The following is a 20,541-nucleotide window of genomic DNA, read 5'->3' as shown; positions in this document are numbered from 1 at the left end:
TTTCAATTCAATTTATTTTCATTTGCTAGGAATTTATTGCGAAGAAATTCAAATCCATAATCGAGGAGTTTAAAAAATTTATTTTTAATAATAAAAAATCTAACTATATAACAAAGTCGCAGCATACTCAACGCACGTTTTATATATACTTATTCTGAGAATTGTCCCAACAAACGATTGAACGTCCCAACAAATAAATTCAAATGAATTGAAAATTGTAATTTATTTTAATTTATTGGAGTTCGCACTTTATAGAGTCCCACAGTATTTTTGGATTCAAATAGACTCAAACGGATTGAAATACGAAATGTGTTTATCATTATTTTGAATTTGGATGGATTCAGGTTTTTGTTATATTATTTTTGGATTCTAATGAATTGAAATGAATTAAAATACGAAATAAACTATTTATTATTTTGAATTTGGATGGATTCATATCTCTATTATATTATTTTTGATTTCAAATAAATTGAAAGATAAAATAATAAGCTATTTATCATGTTGAATTCTATTCATTCAGAATGTTCGGATTCTATTCATATTATTTTTGGATTCAAATGGATTCGAAAAATCTGAATTCGAAAATTTTGAAATGAATTTATTTCTATCCATTTTAATTTATTTTTGTTTGCTGAGATCTTAGACATTATTTAAGACGGTTTTGAATTAAGATTCTATTATAAATATTGCTTTAAGAAAGAGAAAGCACCCAGCAAACACCACATTATATGTAACGTAAATGTTAGTTGTAATTTTCTACTCAACAATGTAACTGTTATATAACACACTCGTTATATAACAGTTACATTGTTGAGTGGGAAATTACAACTAACATTTACGTTACATGTAACGTTGTGTTTGGTGGGCATTTATAGGAATTTGATCTGAAATATTACACCTCAATTTTTTCAGACTTCGTTTATTTGAACTTTATTGTATCCCCAATAAACGAAGCTAATAAATTTAAATTGAAAATTGCGATTTATTTTAATTTATCCGAGTTTGCGCTTTAAGCCTGTTCTAAAATAGCAGTAAGCACAAGACGTAAGGTTGTAAAGTAAGAAATGAAAATTTTTCATTCGCTTATGAGCTCTTAAAACTTAAAACCACGCCTTACAACCTTACGGTCTTGTGCTATTGTAGAACAGGTTTTAGAATCTCCGAATATTTTTTTACTTTAACGGACACAAATACGAAATACACGCTATTCACTGTTTTGAATTCGGATAGATTTCATATCCCTATTATATTATTTTTTTTTATTCAAATGATTTGAAATACGAAATAATCGCTATATATTCATGTTGAATTCATTATATTATTTCTGGATTTAAATGGATTAGAAAAATCTGAAGTGGAAATTCGAAAACGTCAAAGTGAATTAATTTCTATCCGTTTTAATTCATTTTCATTTGCTCGAATTCTCTTTTCGACCAATTTTTTTTTTTAATACAAAAACCTACAAAAATTACCTTTCTTCCATACACAGCCCTGACAGGTGAAAATCACGTGGCCATTGTGACAATCATCATGACTGACCGAAGTCCTATTTTGCGGGTCACGCATGGGGAAGGGAGACTAAGGAGAGCGGCAGCGCCATCTCGATGCACGATGCACAGCGCACTACGGCAGTAGCGCGGCGGCAGCAGGCAGCAGCAGGGCAGCAGTCGCAGCAATGGTGGGAGTTGGTCGCGCGCGCCACTCCATTCACCCGTCGGTCGCTAGTGCGATCGGATGTATCTCGTGACTCGCCGCGCCCGCGTTCGCGTAGTTGCGCTTCGTCGATTAGCGCAACGCGATCGGAAAGAGAGAGAGAGAGAGAGATACATGTACGGCGCGGGATATTTCCAGGGATTCGGTGATACGTGATTTAGCGGTCAGTGCGTTAGTGCGTGGTGATCCGCGTGCAATGTGTCGCCTTCGCTCGACCGGCTATTGAAAAGCTGTTCCGCCACCGCTGCTCCCGTTCGAGAGTGCAATTCTCGTTACGTGAGAAGGATCTACGCTCCGCGATCCACGGACGAGATGACGGTCGCTGGAAAGGTAAACCTGCCGGATCTGATCTATCAATTGGGAATCATCGCGAGATTCGCACGTACGCTTCTGGGCAACATGTCGAGATCATTTTAGATCATTGAATCACGAGACGCGTTCGTACCCAAGCAGAACGGAGTCATCGCGACGTCAAAATGATGTCAAAGTGATTGCAAAATAATCATTAAAAGTCATTTTTCAATCAATTACGATTCATTTTGATGTCATTTTGACACAATTGTGAATCACTTTGATGTCATTTTGACTTGTTCTGCTTGGGTATATTCAGACTTGATCATGTTCGAGATTATTTTTTTCTTCAAAGAAAACTCTTTTGATAGAAAAAAACTTTTTTCGTTGTTCAATGTTTTTAGAATTGCATACACCAAGTACTTTCAACCTTTTGATCGTTCGATATTTTACATTTAATATCGTTTATGAACATTATCGGTATTAGAGATACTTCCTTTATAGCTTATCAACACATAACTACATTCCCACATCCGCTTTGAATTCGAAGTCGCGCCATATTTTCGAAAACTACAAATGCCGGATCAGAAATGCGAGTTTCCGTGAGAATGCCCTGCTACTCTACTTGTTAGACTACGCTTATTATTTGAATGTTCTCCTTTTTTACTACATAGTACGTTACACATTCATACATGATATAGTACTAATAACATAGAAATATTACAATGTAATATTGTAGACATATAATACAATGTAACATAATACAATATAATATAGTACTACCATATAACATAATGCAAATATTATAATTATAATTATAATTCAGAATGTGCTTGTAAAAATGTTAATGCACTTTTGTTATTCTATCTTTGTTTAAGTCCAAAGAATAATAGAATGACAAAAAAGCACGCTACATCTTCATAAACGCGTTCTGATTACAGAGCCAATATATACGTTTCGATATTTTTGATATTTTACATTATCTTAACACATTTTGGTACATAACTTTTAACAAGTGTATTATGTGTCCCTAAATTAATTTTTATACAAAAAACTAAAAATTTTACTGCAAAAATATATTTTATTTGCTTTTATATTTAAACTCACTCTTGGAAACTTGCCCCCTTCAAGAAATTATTTTGTTAGAATATGGATAAAAAATTCATAATACTGCGCTGTTTATATTTGTGTGATTTTTTAATTATGAGAAGCAGAACGTCACGTCCATCTGGTGACGGTGGTACGTACTGCTGGCGGGTGAAGATACGTCATATGTCTTTCGTTACAAAAGTTAGTCCTTTATTTCGAGTAGTTGTTTTTTTTTAATAGAGGAGAAGAGGGTATTATGGCTACTGTCGACAATATGGTTACCCCTATTATCTCCGTTATTAGATGACGTATTCTAACAATTGCTTATGGAGTTATTCATTTAGTAGCCTGCCGTTTTTTAGTGATATTAATATGACAATACATAATAAGTGACAATTGTTATAAGGCATTTTTACTTTTGAGCACTTCTAAACTTTTTCAAGGTTCACCTTTAACCTTTAATTACTCATACTTTCTCATTATTCTTAAACTTGAGTGTATTATCACACGAATATACATACACTTGAGTGTTTTTTTTATTATTTACCTTTTTATTCAGCTATACACATTTTGAGTTATACAAAGTTAAAACAATAACATGGAATTTTATTAATATGGCTTTTTAAGCAAAATTTTTATATTGAAATATTTCTTCAATAAATCGATCGTCATTCTAGAGAGCGGTGTTTAGAAACATTAAAAACATTATTTTATGCTTGTTGTTTAATGTTAAACAGGGATAAAATGACATTTCTAACTAAATTTCTAATGGTATTTTTAAAATTACTGAACGCAAGAAAATTCTATATTAGAAAAATTCTAAACAATGGAAAATTAAAAATACATAATTTTGTAACAAGATACTGTGTTTCTTTTAAACTAAACTAACTTTTTTAAATTATTCTTATAGATAGCCATATTACAACCACTTTTTTTCTGCCACCGATTATGCAGAGCATTAGATTTTTATAAATCACGTCCTAAATAATAAATATCTCATTATTTTGAGCCTAGAATCTGTCAAACAACATTTTGACGAATGTAATCGTTCAAGTTTCAATAGAAAATATTAATTATAAACAAAATGATTCAATAAAATGAAAATGGGTGCCATATTACCCTCTTCTCCTCTATATTTAGTTTTTATTTTATTCAACTCAATTTCTTATTCTTTATTTTAATCCTCCACTCCCTTGCATAAATTTTTATCGTTTTGTCAATGCATCGGTATCTGAGTACCAGCTGTACGGTTTTATACACTTCGTAATAAAAATTTAAGTAATGGTTTTTTTAACTTTGAGTGTTCCTTCCTAAGCTATTTTTAAATGTAACCGATATACACTCACAAGCAGGTTGCCAAAGATTGCGACTTTTTATTTTGATGGGTTTCATCAACAATAAAGTTGAAAAAGGTATTCAGGCATTGATAGAGGGGTTGAGTATGTTAATGTTTTTTTTTAAACTAAATTAAAGTTAAAAGCTCAAAAAATTAATTTAGTTACGTTGAAAGTTGTGTTAAATAAATTAAAAGTTAATTTTGAAAAGTACCATATGTATACATATATATATATATATATATATATATATATATATATATATATATATATATTAGAATATTTTAATTTTTAAAAATTAGATTACTCTTGTGTAATAAAACAATTACAATACAGATTATAAAAAATTCAATATTTTATTTGTAGAGAACAGAGTACAGCACGCATTTCATTTTATTGAATAACTTTATTTATAATCAATATTTTGTGTTGAAACTTGAATGATTATATTCGTCAAAGTGTCATTTAATTGATTCTAGACTCAAAGTAATAAAATATTACTTAGGACGTGGTTTATAAAAATGTGACGTATTACATAATCAGTGGAAAAAAAGTGGTGGTATGGCTAGCGCAAAAATTTTTTTAAAATTTGTTTAGTTTAAAAAAACATAGTATTTTGTTACAAAAATATAATTTTTAATTTTTTATCGTTTAGAATTTTTTTGCGTTCAGCGACTTAGAGATACATTAGAAATATTATTTTATCTCTGTTTAACATTAAACAACAAACATAAAATGAGATCTCTAATGCTTCTGAACACCGTCCTTTAGAATAACAATCGATTTATTGAAGAAATATTTTGATATAAAAATTTAAAAAAAACCATATTAACAAAATCCCATGTTATTGTTTAATTTTGCATAACTCGAAGTATGTACAGCTGAATAAAAAGTTAAATAAAAAAACACTTGAGTATATGTATATACATTCAGATGATAATACGCCCAAGTTTAAAAACAATGAGGAAGTATATGTAATTTTAGTGCTAAAATGTTTGAAAAAATTTAGAAATGCTTAAAAGTAAAATTGCCTTATTACAATTGTTAGGTGTGTATTAGCACATTAGCGCCACTAAAAAATGGCGGGCTATTAATTGAATAATTCCATAAACAATTATTAGAATTTGTCACCTAATAACAGAGATAATGGGGGATAGTTATAATGTCCATAGTAACTATAATGTCCTTTTCTCCTCTATATGGAAATGCATTTTTTATTTTCTAATTTTTTTCTTTTACATAAAAGTAAAGGTAAATTTTTAATTTAAGAAAAGAAGTTAATAAGTTATTATATAAAAGAGTTAAATTGTGTATGTTTTAAAAATAACTACAGTTGAAATTAAAAATTAACTCATTTTATCTAATTGTAAGTTAGAAGTTATTAAATTTTTAACTTTATTATTTAACTTTTTCAATTTTTTAATTGTATACTATACAATCCTGATTTTAACAATATTACTGGAAATTCTTTTCTAATTAGCGTTCCAATGTCTAACGTCGAATTAATCGAACGAATTGTTCACATAAATAACTGACAAATTAGTCAGTTTATATATTGTCTTAATGTGCTAACATATACTAATTCCCATCATTGGAAGTACTCTTCTCTTTATTAAAATTATTAAAAGACAGTGAACAGTCACTGACGATTATAGTTATAGCAAATCAGTAAGATTTTACTTACTCCGACTTAAAGATTACTTAGGATAAGTAACTTAGGGATAAAATCCTAAAATGTTTGTCCTTTATTTTCTCTAAGAAAATATATATAATATCTAATTATAATATTTTATTGCTAAGCATAAGACATTATTTCTTATACTATTTTTGAAATGTTGCTGCAACATCACTAAAGTAATATTGCAAAAAAGTCTTTGCAATGTCTTTGCAACATTGCACTACAATATGCAATGTTGTTATAAGTTTCTTTGCTATATGAAATTAATTTAGTTATTATTGTAAGGTAATCGCGAAAAAAAAACAGAATAATATAGAAGTGCTGTAGTTCTGTTTGCTTTTAATAGCTCGTTACTGATTGACTCTTTCTCTATTGTACACATGGGAACATAAATGCCTATCTATTTAGAGTTAGTTGCATTCTGATATTTCATATGTTACACTATAAAAAGTTCGGAAAGGTAGCTAACTTGAGAAGTATTTATGTGTGTACACAAAAGCGGATCTATATTTCACTCTCTATTCCGGATACGATGCCAAATTTCGACACACGCGCGAGCTATCGCGTTATCGCCCATCTCGTGGCGTGATGTTACACGCTGTAATCAGGCTGACGTTCAACGTGACTATAATTATCCTCGTGATTAGCTGTCCGGTTTACATCGAGTCGGTTCATTCGGCCGCTAATTGGCTGCCCGATATCGCTGATAAACCGAGCGACAAGGAGCAGACTTTTAATTTTCCTTATGGAAATCATCGCGCATGGAATTCTTATATAAATTAATTGTGTACGGTAAATAATAAGGGAATTGATGTTTAAAGATTATTTGAAGTCACAATGACATATCAAGCGATGCGGTAGCGTCGCGACGTCAAGTATGTATATGTATAAAAGTATATGTATAAAAATGTTGAGTCAATATTTTATGACTACGACATTGGCATTGTCGAGACGGCGCTACCGCATAGCTTTATCTTGAGCTTGTGCCTTGCCAAATTTCCAATTTAAATATAAATTTGAATTTAAAGTGTTTTTCAAAATGGTATTGAATCAGTCTCTTGAATTGCAATTCCCTGGCCAATTTGATATCAAGTTTTTCAAAGATATAAAGATACAATAGTTGGAATGCCGATAGAAAGAGCTCTTAGCAAAGTTTAGGAAGAAATTTGATAACGAATGTTCTATTCTCCAGCTATTTTTACGTAGACTTCAAATTTCCAAATTTGCTAGTTTAGAATTTATAATTATAAAAAATTTAATTACAATTAAGGATGCATGTGTCATACTTCAAAGGTTTATCAAAGATAAAACATTTTACCAATTATTTTATTTTATTATTATGTTTATCTGTGCAAAATTTGAGTATAATTCTCTTATTGGTTTAAAAGTTATTTAATTTTTTATTTGCTCATGATTCTTATGTGGCGTTAAAATCGCGTTTTACAGTACTTATTTGCAAAAATGAGAAAATAACATTACAAATTAAATCAAATTTTTTAACATATTTAACCCTCAACTGACACACTGGGTCTGATACACCCGAGCTATTTACGAAAATGCTTGACATTTATAAACCGTAAGGGTCGAAGGGACAGGAGTCGGGGGAATATTTCTATCAATATCTCTTCTACTGATTCCCCATGATAGCAATCTTCGAGAATTGAATGAAAATTTTATAGAGTCCTCCCAGCAAACACAGTTGCATAACAGCAATGTTAATAGAATAAAATCGGAAGTAACACGCAATATAACATGCGCGTTACATATAATGTCCATGTTAGTTGTAATTTCCCCACTCATAAGAAAAATAACAGTTACATAACAGTTGTATCATATTTGTTATACAGGAGTCATATTAATAATTTAGTTTTATAACAGTTTTATTATTAAAATAAAATGTTTGTTATATAAACCTAATAAATGGCAGTTATATGACTGTTATAAGTTATGATGTTGTAATATCAAGAATTTAATTTTACATAACTGTAATATTGCTAGAATGTAAAAATTTGTTATATAACGTGACACACACAAATTATATAACTATTATTTTCTGTGTTTGCTGGGTTGTTTTTTCAAGTTACGGGTACACTACACCCAGTGTGTCAGAAACGTATGTATTGTAAAAAAAAAATTAAATTTATATCTTTAACAAGTGAAAATAAGTTAATTAACAACATTTTCTATAATATTTCACTTTCTTTCTTTTTATACTTTGATCAACGCAGAGACTGGTTCGTTTCTGCGTTTTAATAAAAAATGTCATGATTTTACCACAGCTAGAAAAATGCGTAGATGGCCTATGTGATATTTTTATGGAATGTTAGACCAAGCTAGCGTTAATTCATTTATAATTTATAATTTATTAAAAGATAACCCAGAAAAATGTTAAGATTACATACGAGAGCTAACTATAGCTCTCATCAAGCCATTTCTGACGCATTGTCTCATTTTTTCAACGTTGCGAACGGTATTGCGTACACAAATCGAAAGTTTTATAGACTACACAGACATTCCTGAAGATCAAGATCCTTGCAATTTGTTGGCAGACAATAAAATGGCCAAGCCAAAAAGATGTTTATTATGTCCGTCTACTCTTGATCGAAAAACAATGTATAAATGTTTAAAATGTGACAAACCGATGTGCAAGCATTATACAGCAAAAATTTGTTGCAAATGTTCCATGTAATAAATAATAATAAAATATATTATATTGTATATATTTTACGTTTTTTCAAGTTTTATAATCGAAAACTAATGATTCATTCAATCAACTTATCTTGTTTTACGCTAAAAAATCACCTAACTTTACTTTGCTTTTTCTTAAAATATGTTTTTTTTAAAAATTTCAAAATCTGTTGAAAAAATCTCTTTAATAGTTTTTCTTTCGAAACTACGAATTAAAAAAAAATTTTTTTGGCGAGTACGTTTCCATCTCTCCTGAATATTTCAAATATATTCGATTGCTCTATTCTCGCACCTATTCATTCTTTTTTTTAACCTTTTGGCGTATCGATTAAAAAAAATTGCTTAAATTTTATGCATCAGATACCGAGACATACGCAATTGAAAATGGTCCGTGAGGTACACCCATGTGGCAAAATATCGAATTTAATATAATGTGTCACCTGAGGATTAAATAACGAGAAAGGCTATACCGGTCGAAAGCAAATCTTTATGCTCAATAATTTTCTAGGTAAATTTACAAATATTTACAAGATTTTCTAAATTGCATGCTGTATATTTGCTGGACATAAAACAGAGCTTTTTAAGAAAAATTCAGAAATATAATATGAAAATTAAATTACTAATCAATTTAATAATTTTGATGCTTACAAGTATTTTTAGTATCCTCTTCTTATCCTGAAAACTGTAAAGAATTTTTTAAATGTGTTGATACACTTCTCCTTAATATTAGGTTATTTTAGGACTTAACCTTTTTGTCCATCTAGACAACGTCTATAAAAATTGAATTATAAGACGTTTTTAAAACATCTAAAACACGTCTTATGACCTTTAAGACTATTTTTGGAAATGTGTTTCGGTAGTTTTTTTTTAGCTATAACCTTTTTAGCATCCGTTTTTTCTTTTCTTTGCCTTTAATTTACGCTTATTTCTATCTTCTACTTCTTTTTGCTTTCTTTATTTTTTTTTCTCTTGTATAAATAAGAAATTAAAGAAAAGGTAACAAATAACTTAAAATTTGATTATATATATCAGGGTTTGAAAAACCCGGATTTAAAAAAAATATATTTTAACCCAGTGAGGGTTTTCGGCTTTTATTGGAATTTTTCAGATTTTTTTTTGTTCTTTGCGTTTTTATTTCTTATATTCTACCAATGATTAACAAAATTTGCTATTTAATTGATAATTCTGTTATGAAATAATTTTAATTGAATTTACATTTAATTTAGTTATTTATTCATTTAATTTATTCATTAATATAATAGATGTGTATATACATATCTATATAAGGGGCATTTCATACTAAATCGAATCTTCGGATTTGATCACTTTTTATTGAAATTATTTTTTTACAAAAAATGATTCTATCATGTGTGTGTATGAGGTTTTAAAATGTTCATTATGTATAGAGGAGAAGAGGGTGTTATGGTTACTGTCAACAATACGACTACCCCTATTATTTCTGTTATTAGATGACGTATTCTAACAATTGCTAATGGAGTTATTCGTTTAGTATCCCGCCGTTTTTTAGTGATGTTAATATGCCAATACATAATGACTGACAATTGTTATAAGGTATTTTTACTTTTGAACACTTCTAAACTTTTTCAAGGTACATTGTTAACCTTTAATTACATACACTTCCTCATTATTCTTAAACTTGAGTGTATTATCACACGACGGTACGTACACTCGAGTGTTTTTTTGTCATTTAATTTTTTATTCGGCCGTTTACATTTCAAATTATACAAAGTTAAACAAATAACATGGAATTTTGTTAATATGGTTTTTTAAGCGAAAGTTTTATATCGAAATATTTTTTCGATAAATCGATTGTTATTCTAAAGAGCGATGTTTAGAAACATTAGAGACATCATTTTATGCTTGTTGTTTAATGTTAAACAGGGATAAAATATTTTTAATGAAATTTCTAATGGTATTTTTAAAGCTTCTGAACGCAGGAAAATTCTAAATCAAATAATGGAAAATTAAAAATATATAATTTTGTAATAAGGTACTATATTTCTTTTAAACTAAACTAATTTTTTAAAATTATTTTTATTTATAGCCATATTACAATCACTTTTTTTCTTCTACCGATTATGCAGTGCATTAGATATTTTTATAAATCACGTCCTAAATAATAAATATTTCATTTCTAGACTTTGAGTCCAGAACTTATCAAACAACACTTTGACGAATGTAATTGTTCAAGTTTCATTAGAAAATATTAATTATAAACAAAGTTATTCAATAAAATAAAAATGGGTGCTATATTAGCCTTTTTTCCTTTAGTAGATTTGATTTATAAATTTGCTTTAAAAAATAATTAATTAAAATTTGCTTTTAATTAATATTTGAAAAAGATAAAAATTGAAACAAAAATTAATTAAAAATTGAACATTTTTTAAAATTCTCTACAAATCAAAAATGATTTTGTCGTATATAAAGTCTCAAACATTTATTACTCATAGTTGATTTTTTGTAAATTTTTTAAAGAAAATTGCGTATTTGAGAAATTATGAATTTTCTGTACATTCTAATTTAATAAATAATTAAAGGAAAAATCTCAAATAATTTTTAATAATTTTATATAAAAATGTATTTGACGAAAATTGTAGTTTTTGTTTATTTACTTTATTATTTATTATTTATAGAACCAAAATTATATTGGAAATTTTTCAGTTTTGAAAAAATTGAAATGTTTGAAAATTTCTTTAAAAAACTCGATCTTCGATCTTTGCACAAAAATTTTAACTTTTTTTTATTTCGAATGTTTTGTCAATGTTACGTTTAGAAACACCACCATTATACTATTTATTTTATTTATAATATTAAATTATATTTAATTATAATAATGTATATTAAATGTTTTATTCATATTATTATTAAACTTTAATTGGATTTTTTGAATGAGTTTTTGTAGGTGAATTTTTTAAATAGATAAACAAATTTAAAAGGGTCTAATCTAAAACCGAGTTTTATTAGGTTAGGTCGACATCGATAAACCCTGATATGTGTATATTATACAGATACATGTATCAATAAAAATGAACAAAAAATTTATAGTACTAAAAAAATATTTAATTTAATAAAATATTGCTACAAGTAATGTAAAAAATAAGATCAAATGTAATTAAAAACTCTACGGTTATTTATACTACATGTCAATGTAAATGAACGAAAGAACGCATAAAACTGAAAAAATATGTAATCTACAATATCACTATAAGTAGTGTTTATAATATACTTATTTATAAGTTTTATGTAGAAAAGAAGTACAAAAACTCGAGCATGTATCGCAGCTAGGTAATCAGACAAACGAATAAGTACTTTAGATGACAATTTGCATGATAACTGGTTGGCCGATTAGTTATTGGCAAGATTATCATGTACCGATTCTTAGCGACGTAAATTTTTGTTTAAAATATAATTCAAAAGTGCAATTATTTTATTTGTTTTTTCTATTTACTATAAATATTCTTAAGGTTTTGTAGCTACTTTATTTATACAGAAAAATTTAATATTATGAATAAAAAGGTTTGTTTTTTGACACAGAGAAAAAAAACCACCCCATCAACTTAATTTAGAGTGCTTTCCATTTAATAACACAAGTCAGCTCAAATATTATTCTATCTTTTTTTGGTATTTAATAAGTAACAAAAACAAAGAGACTATGTTGATTTATGTCACTAAATAGAAAGCGTCCTTAAAAAGCCCTAGATATAATTTAAATTCGCAATCAGTTAACGTATGATTTCTGACATAATCTTTTAATTGTTGTCTACTCTAGATTGGAAAGAGCTAAAAGTAAAGCCGAAACATGTTTACTTTAATTTAAATTGATAATAAAATAATTTATACAAATAAACATCTTGTGCTCTTTAGTTAATTGTGCTGTTTATTTCATTATTTATTGCTTTGCATGTAACGAGTTTGTTTTATATTTGTTATTTAATTATTATAATTATTATCATCTTAACCAGTACACTTTCCTTAGCCATATTTTAAAAAATAATCTGTAAAGTGCATTTAACTACAATAGAAGAGAAAAGGGTAATATGGCACTCATTTTCATTTTATTATAATAATTTTGTTTATAATTAATATTTCTATTACAACCTGAACGATTACATTCGTTAAAGTATTGTTTGATAGATTTTAAGCTCAAAGTAATGAAATATTTATTATTTAGGACGTGATTTATAAAAATCTGATGCATTGCATAATTGGTGGAAGAAAAGTGGTTGTAATATGGCTATATATAAAAATAATTTTAAAAAACTAGTTTAGTTTGAAAAAAACACAGTATTTTGTTAAAAAATTATATATTTTAAATTTTCCATTGTTTAGAATTTTCCTGCGTTCAGAAGCTTTAGAAATATCATTAAAAATTTCATTAGAAATATTATTTTATCCTTGTTTAACGTTAAACAACAAGCGTAAAATGATGACTGTAATGTTTCTAGACACTGCTCTTTATAATAACAATCGATTTATCGAAGAAATATTTCGATATAAAAATTTCGCTTAAAAAATCATATTAATGAAATTCCATGTGTTATCGCGTTTTAACTTTGTATAACTCGAAATGTGTATAACCGAATAAAAAGATAAATAACCAAAAAACACTCAAGTGTACGTACATTTGTGTGATAATACACTCAAGTTTAAGAATTATGAGGAAGTATGTGTAATTAAAGATTAAAAGTATACATTGAAAAAGTTTAGAAGTGTTCAAAAGTAAAAATGTTTTATAACAATTGTCAGTTATTATTGTATGTATTGTTGTATTAGCATCACTAAAAAACGACGGACTATTAAACTAATAACCCCATAAGCAGTTGTTAGAATACGTCACCTAATAACGGAGATAATAGGGGTAACCATATTGTCGACAATAGCCATAATACCCTCTTCTCGTCTAATATTCAAATAATTTTTTTGATATTTTAAACAAAAATTTTAGTGACATTTTTAATATGGGAGTTGAATAACTATAAATAATATAAATCAGTAAAAGTATTTTTCTTCATGTATATAGCTCAATGAAAACTAAAGTTCCCGTCAATGATCAGGTAATGGGCCAGTCATTGGTACTTTTACCTTACGGGAGGTTCGTTTATCCGAGATGAAGAAGGAACGCGGTCGAATAATCGTGTTTGGTGAACGCGCGCTCTCGAATGCGCGCTCTCCAAGGCGCATTTCCGGGTTGGAATACTTGACGTGTTCGGGCCTTTCACGCAATCGTGCGAGAGAGCATGGCAAAGTGGACACAGCCGCTAATCGGGCTCGCATTAATCACTCGAAACTTGGCCCGCGCCAGTCTGCTCGGTTGGAAGTATGTCGAATCCGGTTGAATCCCGTACCACGCCTTGTATGCGGTGAAGATGAGTGCAGCAACGCGACGTGTACATAAGCGGAGGCATTCCTTCCGGAACAACGGATATCGATGAATAATTCTGACACTCTCTCTCTCTCTCTCTCTCTCTCTCTCTCTCTTAATCTCAAATTTTTCATTCGTAAGGTAAATAGGGAATTCTTTTATCAATTTTCTAAATAGTAATTGCTAAATAGAAGAAGGTTACTAATATTATAAAATTATTTTGCTTTCAAATGAATTTCTTAAACAAAAGCTAAAAATAATTAATAGAGACATAAATAAAAACTACACATTTAACAAACGAACAAAACATTTTGTATTAAAACACATTTCACATGTCTCAAACGGTCTACCTAAATTTTTATGTTAATTTAACACAAGATATGTTAGAAAACGACACAAATATTATGTAAAGGATTAACACGAAAAATATGATACTTTAACATAATTTGATAACAAATTAGGAAAGCATATTTATTCAGTAAAATTAACATTCATAATATGTTAACACTTTTTATTCATTTATCTTGACATTTACTTTTCGAAACTATATTATTTTTGTTATTTATTCATTTACTTAATTTACACCTATATGTATATGGATATCCAGAAGGAATCCATAAAATCCCAGCAAATGGAAATGGATTAAAACGGATAGAAATTGAATTCGTGTGGTCATTGCAAATCCAAATTTTTGATTTTTTAAATAAATTTATTTCAATTTAATTAAAATTTAAGAATTCTTTGAATTTATTTTAATCTATTTTAATGAAATGGGATTGAAACCACGGGACTACTTTTAATTGAAAAAAAGTTATGTGGATCATTCAATCCAGTTTAATCCATAACAAGATTAAAACGAAGTGATTCCTATTCTTTTAACCCGAAAGAAGTTTTTGCAGATCACGTAATCCATTTTAATCTATGAGGACTTCAATCTATAGGATTGAAATAACATAATTGCTATTCTTTAATCCAAAATGTATTTAAATGAATTAAAATGGATTACAAATTTTTAATCCATTGAAATCTATTTCCGCGCGCGCGCGCGCGTTTACTAGCCCAGCAAACGAAAATGAATTAAAATGGATTAAAAATTTGTAGTCCTCTTTAATTTATTTGAATTCAAATTCTTGATCCATGTATATGAATAGGATAAAAAGGAATTAAATTGAATTTTCTATCCATGTACAAGAATAGGACTGGATTTAGATGGATTCAAATATTTGTATGTTAATCGTTTTCTGTGATTACATAAATTTTCTTTAATAAAAGAAATTAACTTCTGGATATATGAACAAAATACATGTTAATATAGGCAATAATTAATTTTTTACGGATATTTCACGATTATTACGTTTATGACACAATCTAAAACAAAATGTGTTTATTTCCAAAAGTATAAAATTATGTTTATCATTGAATTATCATTAAAGAATTATATATATATATATATATATATATATATATATATATAAAAGCTGATTCATAATTGAAAATATTATTGTAATGTTTAAAAAAAGCATTTATTTTATATTTACTATTTTATAACTTACAAGAAAATCTGTGTACATTGTTGCACAATATATAAGTTTCGTTATTTTAAAGTTTCATGAGAGACTATTACCTTTTCATTTTCGGTTTTGCCGTATGATCAACTTCCGGCTCTCATGACATAGCAAATGTCATGTAAAACATAGTAATCTGGGTCGAGGAGTTCAGTATCATTCTGTAGAATGAGACCGTTACACTGGTCTTTTATATGTAACATTTCAAATATGGGAAGGTGGGGTAAGACGGAGTACTTGTGTATCCAGTGTATCGCGCGAATCAAATACAGAAATCACAATCGGACATACGTCTTAGATGTGTCTCCTTGGTCATTGAAACCCACGAGCCAACGAAGTAGGCAACTGCGTTATTGAGTTAGACTATGATTTATTTACATTGTATATATATATTTTTTTTCTTTGATTTTCTTATGACTTTATCTCATTTTTTCACTTGTGACATAAGCATTAAATTATAGTTCACTTGTAAATGCGTGTTTCTGAGATAAAATTTAATGAGCTATAAGATAATATTATTTTCTATTTTTGTAAACATTGTTTAGAAAATTAATGATATTTATATTAAATGAGAAGGGGCGAGATAGGGTAGAGAAAAGTAAAGCTATGCTCAGCAAAATTGTGTACATCCTGTGGCAAGTTGACTGAGCCACTCACAGAGCAATTTGTTTCTTCGAACAGCTAATTAGTGACGTGACAATCGTGTGGTACTCGAGCAGACTTAAGTGTGTTAACTATTTCTAAGACTGTTTTAAAATAGTTACATGGTTCATTGAACAAATAATATTTCATACAGACTGTCAATGTGACTTGTTTGCAACAGTTGACTGCTTAGTTTGTATATTCTGTTGTTGACAGGAGGTCAAAAGTAAAATTTTCTTGATTATGTTTTTCATGATTTAATATTCGTAGAAAAGTTGCTATTCTCTATAATTATTATATGAAATGATGGTTATTAATCTCCGCATATTATTGTAGGTTTATATTTATACTTTACAATACTGTATTTAATTTCTATTTTAACGCTTATAACCAGAGAAAGAAGATTCCTTGTAGAACTAATGTGGTCTAGATCAATAATGAATATACACACATCGATTATTTTTGCAGTATTTTTATTACTTCAGATCATAAATTTTAATTCACTTAGTAAACTCCGATTTGTAAGTCATGGTTTTAACAGGGAAAAGTTAAGATAAATCAATTGTTTACTCAATGAATTATTGATAAAAATGGTTCTTTGTTTATTTTTATATATTAATGTGTCAATAAATATGTCAATATATTAATAAATTTATAAATGTAACATTAGATTACTTTATTATCCATTTTCTAATACTTTTTATAAAAAAGGGGGAAACAACATAATTAGTACTCATATTGAGTACATATTATATAATATGTATCTAATACGATCTAAATGGTATAACTTTTCCTAAAAATCTTTACTACATTCACGTAAATATTTCAAATCGTCCTATATTTTAAATTAATTTAATGTTTAGAAATGTTTTCTATTTTGAATTTGGCCATCAATTTTTTATTTTGGCTCAGCAAAAAATTAGAAAAAATTACAATACTTAGGTAGGCCATATTGGGTATCTTATAGTTATAATCTAATTTTTTTGGTTTGTCATATATACAAAAAAGGACCTAAATTACACACTGAGATATTTATCAAGAAGTATTTATATTTTGAGATAATGTTCTTGTAAAATTTAATGCGGATCTACGACTGTAATAAAATTTAATATTTGCTGTTTAAATAGAGTTTCTACAATGTGAGATTGACTTCCCACGAAAAGAAATTAAACGGATGATTCCTCTTGTATTCCGATCTCCTTTCTGCGGTCAGACCGCAAGAAAAATGAGTCGGCGATGACAATAATTCTGGTTTCTGACATTTTGTTTGTTGAATTACAATTAGTTAAAACGTTACCGACTTAAAACTCGTGCAGTGATTTTACTTCATTTTAGTCGGTTTGCAATAAATGAAACAAAACGTTTAGAAAAAAAGTTTGTAAAAAAAAATCCGATATCAAGAGATAGGATAATCTTTGATTAATTTGTTTTTTGATTTCCATTTTAATTTCTTCCTCCAATAATTTGATGATTGAACTATTTTAGATAACTATTTAATAAGACAAATAAAGAAGTTAACTCGGTTTTGATAAGTAAGAGGTATGAAAACCTGACCGTATACTTACGTCGTACATACACGGAATTGTTAGATTCTTACCAATACATGCGTGTAAAATATATATTTCTTTTTAAAATTAGAAATTTTTAAATTTTTACAGTGATGCGGCAGGCAGATAATTTTTCAGCAGATATAAGAGTCGTCACATTTTAAACTTAATGGTTAATTAATAATATAATGATTTAGTAAATTTAGTAAATTTATTTATTTTATTAATTTAATTTTATTAATATAATTTAATATACTTTGGTAATATTCGTAGATATAACTTCAGTTTTCTATATTGAAAAAGTATATTGTATATTGAAAAAGAGAATAATATTAAGCGGGCAAATAAGAATCGAGTGAAGTTATGTATTTAATGGAGAGACAAAAGAGGATGGGACGAAAATGAAGTTACAAGGATGACGTGGAGGTTGTGCAAGATCTTTCTGTGTATACATCCTATAGCTGGCATCACCGCGACTCGCGCGAACCGACATCGGAATAAATTAGATGATCTTTGGTACCGGTACCGGTATCGGACTGTCCTCCTCTTGTCCTTTACCGTCCTTTTCTGTAACGTGTGTTCTATACGTAGATACCATGGAACCAGTTTCAAGAATATTCAAAGATAAAGCGGGAACAAATTCTTAGAAGCGCTTCTTCATTTTGAACAATCACAAGCATGATTGGATTTTAACTTTTGAGATACCTATTCTAACTAAAATGACAAAATTAATAAATAAAAGTATGTTGAAAGCAATATGTATAGCATCTTGTGCTTTAAAATTTTATTATTATAGTATTCTGATATAATAGAATCTATGACTTTTCTGAAGTGACACAATTTAATGAACTTAAAAACAACTATTTTATTGTCAGTATCTCAGTTGATTATCTTGTGTCTTGGAATATCTTGTGTCGTGGAATTTTGGAATAGTAGTACTAGGGAAGTATATAAATATTGATACGTGAAAACACAAGAATAGCCTTATTTGGTCATGGCTGGATCTTCGTGTTGATATTTCTTGTGTAAATTATTTTATTGTTATTTTTTTATTGCTATTAAAATTGCTAGATTTGCTCCTAAATTTGAATTTTATTAGAGCAAGGAAGGCGGTGGTAGAATACCATTTTATTTCTTTAAAATAATTCAATTGTATATTTATGCAACACAATTCTTATCAACACTAGTTTGTTAGCCATAGCATTCTACCAATCACCCTATAGATCATCAGATACAGAATAAACGTAATCTAAAATTTATTGAAAAAGGAAAAAAGTTGCGTTTGTAAGATAGCAGAGGAGTCGTGGAATATGTAATTTATGTAATAATAAAAGATACTTACGTAACTTATGTAATAATAAAAGGTACTTTTAATTATAAAAAGAAATCACAAATTAATGATCCTTCTTAGATTTACACACTAATAAATGCCATAAACAAGTTTTTATGAAAATTTGATAAAATATGTTTTATATAAAAAAATATAATTTTTTTTTTAATAATTTTTTTGGATTAAAAAATAACTTTTTAACATAATTTGCTGCTAGTAAGCATTATGCAACGTATGATATGTAACTTTTTGTACCGAATTCACACATATATTACGGAACATATTAAACTCAATTACATTATTTGAAAGTCACATTCAAAGCCTTCAAGCTAGATTAAAGTTAAAAAATTAATATCTAACATATACTTTTCAAAATTACATAGAGAATATATACACTTGTAAAAATCGCTGCTAACTGCAAAACTGAAATTTAGCTTTTATAAAAGCGCAATGAACACTAATGACCAGTACCCGTATATTCTACAATGTCTAAATAGATTGTAATGAAGTCATTTTAATGGTTGCACTTAGAATTCAACGCGAATTATACGAGATATTATGGTATTTCACCATCCCACACCTGTTATCTCACGACCCTCGTATTTCCTCTATTATCACGAGGGAAAGGTAAAAAATTTAGGGCAACTTTCAGGGGAATAAAATATAAAGATTTATAGTATTTTTTTAAGGGATTGATTTATAATAAGTCAGGCATTAGATCGATTTATGAATAAGATAAGAAATAAGAAATATCATTTTTCGATTGAAGTGAATCTTTGTACTTAATATATTTTTTAATTCTATAAATGACATAATTGTCGGACTCAAAATATAATCATAAACTGAAGTAATATCTAGAAATAATATTTCAAATTAATTTTGAAATATTATTGTCAGATTTGACAATGACAAGAGTCTTAAAAATTTTTTTAAATACTAAAAAATTAATTTACAATACACTAATTTGTTATTATATTTTTTTATAAATATTTATAATAACCTGATGCAACACTGATTGTTATAAGAATGGTAAAATTTAAGATTACATAGTACACCTTATCATATCACGTTATGTGGACGTTATCACGATATTTTATGGTCTATCAAGTTGACATAGCCATTTCAGCACAATTAAATGTGATTTAAAAATTAATTCAATACAAAAGATTTGTGATTACAAAATTAAAAATCAAAGAGAATAATTAAACTATATGGATTTTCATCGTTCTCGACAAAAAAATCTGACCGGCCTAGATTATGCGACTTGAAAACAAAATAGAC

At 28.0% G+C, this 20,541-nt stretch overlaps 1 protein-coding gene across 1 annotated transcript in view; it reads left to right on the top strand.

Moving 5' to 3' along the window:
* Nucleotides 1–1,632: 1,632 nt before the first annotated feature.
* LOC105202626 (probable ribonuclease ZC3H12D) overlaps nt 1,633–20,541 on the top strand; it is a 43,395-nt gene continuing 24,486 nt past the window's right edge. The window contains exon 1 of the mRNA XM_011171210.3: nt 1,633–2,043. Within this exon, the coding sequence (XP_011169512.2) occupies nt 2,026–2,043 (18 nt within the window). The 5' untranslated portion in view covers nt 1,633–2,025. The remainder of the gene's footprint in view (nt 2,044–20,541) is intronic.

This window comes from Solenopsis invicta, chromosome 13 (assembly GCF_016802725.1).
Source record: "Solenopsis invicta isolate M01_SB chromosome 13, UNIL_Sinv_3.0, whole genome shotgun sequence".
Classification (NCBI taxonomy): domain Eukaryota; kingdom Metazoa; phylum Arthropoda; class Insecta; order Hymenoptera; family Formicidae; genus Solenopsis; species Solenopsis invicta.
The sequence above is the reverse complement of the archived record's forward strand: the minus strand, read 5'-3'. Positions and strand labels throughout refer to the sequence as shown.